The following is a 9,872-nucleotide window of genomic DNA, read 5'->3' as shown; positions in this document are numbered from 1 at the left end:
CATGTCGCCCCAAGAGGATCTTCCGTGATAGCTCAGTGGGACAAGAGTAAGATCAAAATAGCAGTAAACCCTGGAAGTTCTTGTATCAAAGTCCTCTGCCGTTCCCACACCAGCCCTTCAAAGCACATTTTCCCCATCACTCATAAGCTGCACTCCCTACTAGAAGGCAGAGCCTGAAGGTTCCAAATTAATCACTACCTTGTTTGTCATCACTACCTGTTTGCCACAGGAGCAGTACAACCAAAAAAATGCTCACATTTAAACCCCGCGGACACTACAAAATTTCCAAAGGGAGAAAAAAGTTGGCAAGAAGTTGGGTCCCTATTAATGACCTTAAATCATTTTCTTTCTTATGGGAAATTTTCTTCCTCCACATGTCAGAAGCTGAAGTTCATGACAATAAAAATAACGTTCATGGAAACCAAGAAGGGTACAGTGGTGAGAGAAATGCATAATGAGTCATGAAATCCAAGTTTAAGTTCAGGTTCTGGCCTTGGTGAAAGATTAACCAAAGAATGTCACCTAGAGTTCTTTGAGCTTCAGTATCCTTGCCAATGAAAAAACTCAAAACAACAACAACAACAAACTGTTGTGAACATCCTTGCAGCTTCCAAAACCCAAACTCTTTGGAAATAAATAAACAAATGTTTTTGTTGTCTGGTTGTTAATTTGGTGCCTGTAGATTTAACTTACTGAATACAATCAAAATGCAATCCTAGTACACAGTCCCTGGGATGAGGTGAGGTCTCCAGCTCTAAGCGACCCCAGTGTTTGGAGGTCTTCAGGGACTGGGCCCTCGCCTTGGGCAGAGCCTTTCAATCAGATTATAAAGAGTGAGGGGGCTTTCTGGGTTTGAGGACTCCGCGAGACTCCATGCCTACAGGTCCGGTCAGGGCAAGTTTTAGGGCAGAATGTAATCAAGTGCCTTCTGTGACAATATAGAGTCATTCCTCCTTGAGTATGGAAGCCAGATAGGATAATTGATTTGTGATTTATTACTTTATTTTATTTGTTTTTTAGGGATGCATCTGCAGCATATGGAAATTCCCCCTGGGCTGGGGGTCGAATCAGAGCTTCAGCTGCCAGCCTATACCACAGCCAGAGCAACAGCAACCCGGGATCCAAGTCATGTCTGTGACCCACCCTACAGCTCAGGGCAATGCCAGGTCCTTAACCCACTGAGAGAGGCCAGGGATCAAACCTGCATCCTCACAGACACCACATCTTCTTCTTAACTGACCCACAACGGGAAGACCAATACTCGATCCTTTGGATATTCTAGGAGATGCGAAAACATGAGTTTGGGCTCTAATTGGACATGGTTGAAATTCAAGGGAGGGAAGGCAGAGACCTGGGAGAAACAACCCAGAAACAGTGCAGCCTTGGGGCAGTGTCCTGGTTCTGTTTAAGGAACACACATAATAGTTTCTTTGAGTCCTTCTGCGGAACTGAAACCGCCAGCAAATGAAAGCCAGGGAGGAGGACCCCCAGGACCAGTCCTGGGGCCACTAAACGCCAACTCTGACTCTCATCCTGAGTGGAAAAGTCAGAAAGAGAAAGACAAATACCACATGATATCACTTATATTTGGAATCTAATATATGACACAAATGAACCTTTCCGCAGAAAAGAAAATCATGGACTTGGAGAATAGACTTGTGGCTTCCCGGGGGGAGAGGGAGGGAGTTGGGGGGGGGGATGAGGAGCTTGGGGTTAACGGATGCAAACTATCGCTCTTAGAATGGATTTACAATGAGATCCTGCTGTGTAGCACTGAGAACTCTGTCTAGATACTTACACTGCAACACAACAATGGGAGGAAAAAGTATGTATACATGTATGTGTAACTTGGTCCCCAAGCTGTACAGCGGAAAAAAACAAACAAACAAAAAAATGCCAGCTCTGAAAAATGAAAACGTGCGTCTACCCTGATTCTTATCTGTAGCCCTATTTTCTGCTCCCAAACTATAAAACCACTTCCTCATCTCTCCCCAGGGAGGGCACAGTCTTCAGGGCATTAGCCTGCTATGGCCTCCTTTGCCTGGCAAAGCAACAAAACTATGGTTTTCTCCTTTGCCCAAAACTCTGTCTCCACATTCCAATTTGCACTGGTGGACAGAGGCTCATTCGGCAACGATGGCAGAGGCCACGATAACTTTGCAAATATTTCTTCTACTGTGTTAACTGTTGTGCAATATTAAAAACTGGTAACTTTCAAAATCATTTTAGAAAACTAACGTAATCCTGATAACAAAATCAGAAATAGATAAGAAAGAAAATGCAGACTCTCTTAACGTAAATGGCAGTATAATTCTGAGAAACGTGCCTTAAATTGGATGCACAAGGTGATGGATCCACCAACTGGTCATGAGGACTTGGAAAGGATGTTGTGACCAATATACCAGCTGTCATTCCTCACCACAGCTGGCACAATTTTGGCACATGAAGGGGCTCCGTAATGCAACTGACCTGTGGGCTCCTGGGCACAAGATTTTCCAGGTCCTCTGTTTCTTGTTTTTTTCTTTTTTTGGGGGGGGGGTTGGGTTTTTTTTGTTGTTGTTGTTTTGTGTTTTGTCTTTTTAGAGCTACACCTGAAGCATGTGAAGGTTCCCATAGGGGTCTAATCAGAGCTGTAGCCACCGGCCTACGCCAGAGCCACAGCAACGTGGGATCTGAGCCACATCGGCAACCTACACCACAGCTCATGGCAACATCGGATCCTTAACTCACTGAGTGAGGCCAGGGATCGAACCTGCATCCTCATCATTCCTAATAGGATTCGTTTCCTCTGTGCCACAGTGGGGAGCTCCTCTCTGTTTCTTGTTTTTAGGGAATAAGCTTCAGCCTCTATGATCTTCCCTAAGTTCCAAAGGGCAGTTGCTCATCAGAGAAGGGAGGGGATGCAGAGACCAGAGAGGAGCAGCGCAGAGACAAGAGTGCAGCCTTGGGGTAGGGTCACGGAATCTACGTAACAATCTCTTCAAGTTTTTCTGCAGATCTAACCCCCACCAAATGGAAGAACGACTTGATGAAGCCTTCTTTACTCAGAAAGAAGGAGAACGTTTAGTCCTGGGGCCACGAAACACCAGCTTTGAAAGACAATGCAAGCTTGCCTCTACCCTGATCCTCGTCTGCAGCCCTAGTTTCAACTCCCCAAACTGTAAAACCACCCCCTAATCTCACCCAAGGAGGACACTGTCTTTAAGGCATGAGCCTGCTGTGGCCCCCTTTGCCTGGCAAAGCAATAAAGCTCTCTTTTGCTCCTTACGCCAAAACTCCATCTCTGTCTCCACATTTCTATTCAGCCACAGCAGAGGCCAGGTTTTGGCAACACCAGCAAAAATTGTCTAAAAATATTGGAAATTAACATACCACTTACCGTAGGGAAAACTCTAACGTGTAGGAATTGATATCATAGCAAATGCACAAGAGCTTTAGCAATACAACCTCTAGCAGAGCATTTGGACTTGGTAGATATTTACTATCTATTGAATGAGTGGAATAGATGAGGCTCCCTACTAACTGCAATGAAATACTTATTGAATGAAAGAATGAAAGGCCCGTGCTTGAGACATTATCCCAAAGAAAAATGTGGCCCCTGGGCTAAACTGGTAGCTGCTCTATCTGAGATGGAAAAAGGGAAGGCTTTGTGTGAGGATGAGAAGATATGAGAAGAAAGAAGGTCCTAGCAGTATAGCCCAGGAAGTTTAATCCAGAATTTGGAGATAATCTCTATGGAAAAGAGTCTGAGAGAGAATGGATGTGCACATGTATAACTGAATCACTTTGCTGGGCATCAGAAATGACCCCAACATTGTAAGTCAACTGTACTTCAATAAAACTTTAAAAATGAAAAAAAAAAAAGATCTTAGCTCATCTCACTAGAAACTTGTTGGGATGGACTGTCTCGGGGTCTATATTCCTCCCATACTGGCTATAGTGTTGGAGTTGGTGTCTGTGAGTCAGCCACAGCCCCCAAAGAGAAGTGGAGCACTCAATTCACCCGAGACAGGTGGCTTTTGTCTTGGAGTAGATTCTTCAGAAGGAGAATCTGAGGCAGAGACTGGCATGCAGGAAGCTTCTTTTGAAGTATACTTGGGAATAACATGTCAAGAGTGAGGGAAGCAGGATGGGGCAAAGGGAGAAGTTAAACTGTGATCCATTCACCCCAGATGCCTGAGCTGATTCCAGAGGGGTGCTCCCGAGCTGAAAAAGTCCTCTCGTATTGTCTGCTATTGTATCACATTGAAGAAAGAGGGCCAGGCCTCTGTATTTGTTAATAGACCAGTTGCTGAGCAACCTCTGCACACAGGAAGGAAGAGTGACCTTGGGTAAGTCAGCTCTCTGTGTCCAAAGGGAGTGACTCCGCTATGAGCTTTTGGCAGCCAACACCCACAGTAGGTAGAAGACAGAGCATACTGAACTGTAGAGTCCACTAAAGAATGCATTTTGTCTGGATGTGACCTGTGAAAATAAAAAGTCTGAGCTTACAGAGCAATATGAGGTTTCCTAGCTCCCTGGACATCAGATTTCCTATCCTAGTATGTACAGGCTTAGGGATGACGAGCAACGCTGGACAACATGGGCCACCTGGTCAGGGCAGGTGCCACACCCTGCTTGTCCCTCTGCCCAATTAGCCATCCCTGGGGCGGTAGGCTTAGCTCTGTGTGCCTCCAACCAATCTGGAGCTTAACTTTGGCTCTGCCTCAGTGAGTCTGTGTGTCCTCTGGGACCTGCCAAGTGGTAATAACATCTTCCCTTCCCAGGGCCTTGTTCACAGTCACCAAGACTGCTTTGGAGAAGTATCAAGAAAGGACTTGCTTTGAGGGTAAGTTTACAGAACCAGCTATGAGTTTGTGCATAATTTATAGAATAACCTCTATACCAGAACTTTATACACATCATTTAATCATGTTTATAACACCTGGCAGATTTATGTTATTTACTTAACCATCAGATGAGGCAACGTAGAATATGAATGGAACAGAATTAAAATCTTCGTCTGGTTGCCTGCGAAGCTTGTGCTATCCCATTCACTGTGAAGCCTCTACCAGCTGGTTTGTAATTATAAAGTCTAAAGAGACGTGGTCCTTTCCATGAAGCTAATCATTAAGACACTGAAAGGGTTTCTATAATACAGATAAAACAGAAAATGGTGGATACACAAAGAAGGGTCATAAAATAAAATGTTCCCAACTCAATCGGTGGCCCACCACAATCCATGAATCCTTCTCAGAGGCAGGAGACAAGGGACTCTGAATCTTGAAAGTTGAGAAACACCAATTCAAATAAAGAGGAGGAGAAAGCACACACAAAAATTACATATGGAATAGGATCCTAAATGCATATAATTCCCAAACCCAATAAAATGGTTAAAGCACAATATTCATGTAGGAATATGTTAAGTATAAGTTAAAGTTTAAAGAAATAGCCTTTGAAAGCCTTGCATGCCAGCCTTAAGTGTGTGGTTTTATCCCACAGATTAAATGAACTAAAGGATTTTAATCATAGGAGTGACATGATGACATCTGCATCTTTGATGCATTTTAGAACAGTTGACTTTAGTCCAGAGAGTGGATTGGAAGGATTCGTGGCAAAAGCAGAAAGATCTAAGGGAACAATCCAGTTGGGAGAAGTTGGGGGTGTGTCCTAGCCGGGGACATTGGGGGGTTGAGAGAAAGGAGAGACTACAAGAAGGGTTAAAATGCAGTCAAGGCACTGGAGAACAGGTAAAAGGGAAGAGAGACAGAAGAGGTAACGGTAATTTCAGGTTCGTATGTTGGTTTGGAGAGGTCGACAGTGATGCAGTTCATGCAGACATGGCCAGGGAGGTGGGGCGGATTTGTGAAGAAAAGGTTAGTTTCATCTCGAATATGCTGAGTGGGGTACAAATATTTAGGAAGCACACAGAAGAGAGGATTTGTGTTTCAGAAAGATATTTGACTCCAAAACCTATTTGGAAGAAAGTAAAGTATTTCTAAGACTTAAACCCATGTGAAAGGATAAACACAATCCGAGATAATGTATAGAACCAGGAAGAGAGGAAGGAACGGGAACTTAGACTGGACAGCGTGTAAGGAATAGGTCGACGGGGAGGTGGCGGGACTAGGAGACAGGAGAAAATACAGCAGAGCACTATGCCATGGGGACTGGGGGAGACGACTTTAAAAAAAATGACAGACTGGGGGAGACTACTTTAAAAAATGACAGACTGATTTAGAGTGTTCGGTAATGCCAGGAGGTAGCAAAGAGAATCCTTGCAAGCAGACAGGTCCAAACTAGAAGATATTCAATGTTTGAGTTTCAGCACTTCTCTGAAAGCAGCATATACTTACTCTGATCTCCAAATGAAACTAGACTTCCCTCAATTCAGACATGCGGATTATGTCTTAAAAAATTATCTCAAGAAAAGAGATTTTTCTTCCTTGTACCTAATTTTATTCCCTTGTCTTGCAGTTTAAGCTTCTTTCTTCTCCTCATGATGATGGTAGCCAGATCTGGACCAAGTGATACCCCATCAAGAATGAAGAAATCGTGATTTTGGTTTCTTCAGCTTCTTCCCTTTCCAAGACATTGATGATGGCCCTGAGTAATTCCAGCTGGGGGCTGATCCGGCCGTCTTTTTTCCTGATGGGCATCCCAGGTTTAGAGGCAAGCCAGCACTGGATAGCATTGCCACTCTGTGTCCTTTATCTCCTTGCCCTAGGGGGCAATGTCACCATCCTCGTCGCCATCTGGACTGACCCGTCCTTGCACCAGCCCATGTACCTCTTTCTGGCCATGCTCTCTGGCATTGACCTGGTCCTGGCCTCCTCCACTGCACCCAAAACCCTCGCAGTGCTCCTGGTTCATGCCCATGAGATTGGGTACACTATCTGCCTGATCCAGATGTTCTTCATCCATGCGTTCTCCTCCATGGAGTCAGGTGTACTTGTGGCCATGGCTCTGGACCGTTACGTCGCCATTTGCCACCCTCTGCACCACTCCACCATCCTGCGTGCAGGGATCGTAGGGCGCATGGGGGTGGCAGTGCTGGTGCGGGGGCTCCTCCTCCTCCTCCCCTTCCCCATCTTGCTGCAGAGACTTGTCTTCTGTCAGGCCACCATCATAGGCCATGCCTACTGTGAACACATGGCCGTGGTCAAGCTTGCCTGTTCAGAAACCACAGTGAACCGAGCTTATGGGTTGGCAGTGGCCCTGCTTGTGGTTGGTCTAGATGTCCTGGCCATTGGTATTTCCTATGCCCTCATCCTCCAGGCGGTGCTGAAGGTCCCAGGGGGTGAGGCCCGACTTAAAGCCTTTAGCACGTGTGGGTCTCATATTTGTGTCATCCTGGTTTTCTATGTTCCTGGCATATTCTCCTTCCTCACGCACCGCTTTGGCCGCCAGGTGCCCCATCACGTCCATGTTCTTCTGGCTACACTCTACCTCCTCGTGCCACCTGCACTTAATCCTCTTGTCTACGGGGTGAAGACTCAGCAGATCCGCCAGCGAGTCCTCAGGGTGTTCTACATAAAAGGGTAGATCTGGACACATCCCAATCATTTTCTTCAGAGGCTCCCGCCAAAGGCACTGCCAGGAGCCCATGGCTGGTCTCGGCCGTGTGGATGGAGGCCCTCGCACAGTGAGGTCCTCGTGGTCTCACAGCAAAGAACATCATGAGCACTTGGCTCCACAGTGGGTTGGGATGTGTCTGGATAACCCGACTTGTGAATATTTCCCTGATTCTTTCATTTGCTCCTGATCCCAGCATTTTCCTACTCCATGTGATGGAGAGACTGGGTATTGGAGAAAGATGATAACCTTGAATATGTCATTTTTTTTCTGTCTTCATCCAATAACTGACCTTTCAACATCGTCTGAAGTGGGAATGGAAAATCCTAACTTTTGCCAGATGTTAATTTTGGACTGTCTTGAAACTCTCTGAGGTAGTGATGTCATCTCCAAGTCGCTGGGCTCCTGAGTACCCACTGGGTCACTCTCAAAGCAGGTGAGACAGGTGCATAGTGAAATGACACCTTTCACTGCAATGTGAGTGTTGCTCATTTATTTAAAATAAATTCAAGAAGAGAAGGCATTTCAGTAGGTTCACAGAGTAATAAGATATTTCCTAGGAATGAATATAAATGTGTAGAGTGGATTTCTTTTTAAAAAGGTCTGTTTGTATTTTTAACTTACTAATTTTTTTGTTTAGGGTAAAGAGGGAATAAGACCAAGTATTGACGTTGGTCTTAATTTAACAAAGCAAAGCAACTATGTAACCATCAGTATCTGAGAAATATAAAACATGTGAGAGTCTGGTGTTGGTAAACATAGGTTTTTCAGTGCACATTTAGATAGCTAAGCCACTTGAAAGAATAATTTCTCTTTTTGGAATGAATATAGAATGATATCAGTTAAGACCTCCCTCCACTTCTGATAACAGGAATGGGGTAAAAACTTACAAGAGGATTATTACATTTGGTGTATTCCATCCTGCTTGTTGGTTGATGCCCTAAGATTAGCCTTAACTATTTCCTGTTCTTAAAAAGTAACAATTATGTTCAGTACTGAAAGAAATTAAGTCACTGTATCGAGAGGTACGATGCTCAGGTGGTGAGAGGATCCTGTCTTGGGTTCCACAGGGTTGAAGGGGTAGAGTAGATGGTTAGTGTTTCCAGTTTTTATTTTCCTTGTAAATCGTACTCCTAACAAAGAGTATGCTGTTACAGAGACTGAGTATTAAGACTTCCGTATGGTGGGCACATGTGGGTGAGTTAGGGAGGACTGGCATGAGTTCACATTGTAGGAATCACACCTTCTCATCACCTTGGTTCTACGTCTGGAGCTTAAACCCTGATAAGTTGTCCTGGGGAAGCCCAGGTTATGGTGTATCACACCCACTGGAAAACAACAATCTTGACCCTAGAGGTGCTTAGCTTGGCACATTATAAAGAAGAGTAATTTTTTTTCTCCTACTTGGGAAGTGGATATGACGGTGAGGTCTGAAGAAACTTCCTTGGATCAAAGGATGGAAACTTGTGTTGAAAGTGGCAGAGCAACGTTATTATTTGTAATATTAGATTCAATGACTGCATACATGTGACACCTCTGCAAAGAGTACTTCCTTTTACTAATTTAAATCTTTTTATTTTTTATTAGAGTCCAGTTGATTTACAATGCTGAGCCAATTTCTGCTGTACTGCAAAGTCGGTCATATCTATGTCAATAAATTCTTTTAAAAATATTTCTTGCCACCATGGTCTATCCCAGGAGATTAAATATAGTTTCCTGCGCCTTACAGCTGGAACTCATTGCTTATCCATTCTAAATGTAATTGTTTGCATCTACCAACCCCAAACTCCCAGTCCATCCCACGCCCTCCCCTGTCCCCTTTTCATTAATTTTTATCGTGACTTTCTGTTTAAGGCTAGGAGGATGGATCTCCTATGCCAGAATTAGATGCTCTCACCTGATAGAGACAGGGTGCCTCTTAGAAACAAAGAAGCTTAGGAGTGCTGCTGGGGATGAAAGGTACAGCGTTCTCACTCCTTAACCCCTATGCATTCCTAACAGTAGACAAGGCTCGCAAGGAATAAATTAATAATAATTAGAAGCCAGTACATGTCACAGGCATGGCTCTCTGGTGGATCATGACTGGAACATGTACTTGGGACCAGAAGACAAAGAAGGAGCCATCGATCTATTCCCTTAATTCTAGATCTTAGGGTCCCTTCCTACTCCCTCCCCCCCACCCAGATATGGTGGGCTTTGATTTGGAAATTTGGCTCCAAGTACAAGTCATTTGCAAGGAGGTTTGTAGGATCGCCATAAATGGATGGAGTCCTAGAAGAATACAAAATGTCAAAGAAAAAAGATGACTGGCTCCCAGG

The 9,872-nt window shown here is 44.5% G+C and overlaps 1 protein-coding gene across 1 annotated transcript; it reads left to right on the top strand.

Moving 5' to 3' along the window:
- Positions 1-6,540: 6,540 nt before the first annotated feature.
- LOC125110490 (olfactory receptor 52L1) lies at positions 6,541-7,524 on the top strand. Its single transcript, XM_047751750.1, has one exon. The coding sequence runs from the start codon at positions 6,577-6,579 to the stop codon at positions 7,522-7,524; it is 948 nt and encodes a 315-aa protein (XP_047607706.1). The 5' UTR covers positions 6,541-6,576.
- Positions 7,525-9,872: the final 2,348 nt, after the last annotated feature.

Source organism: Phacochoerus africanus, chromosome 11, assembly GCF_016906955.1.
Source record: "Phacochoerus africanus isolate WHEZ1 chromosome 11, ROS_Pafr_v1, whole genome shotgun sequence".
NCBI lineage: Eukaryota > Metazoa > Chordata > Mammalia > Artiodactyla > Suidae > Phacochoerus > Phacochoerus africanus.
This window is presented reverse-complemented; position numbering and strand designations above follow the sequence as displayed.

Coding starts and splice junctions, on each gene's coding strand:
- LOC125110490 (XM_047751750.1), top strand. CDS start 6,577: ATGATGGCCCTGAGTAATTCCAGCTGGGGGCTGATCCGGCCGTCTTTT.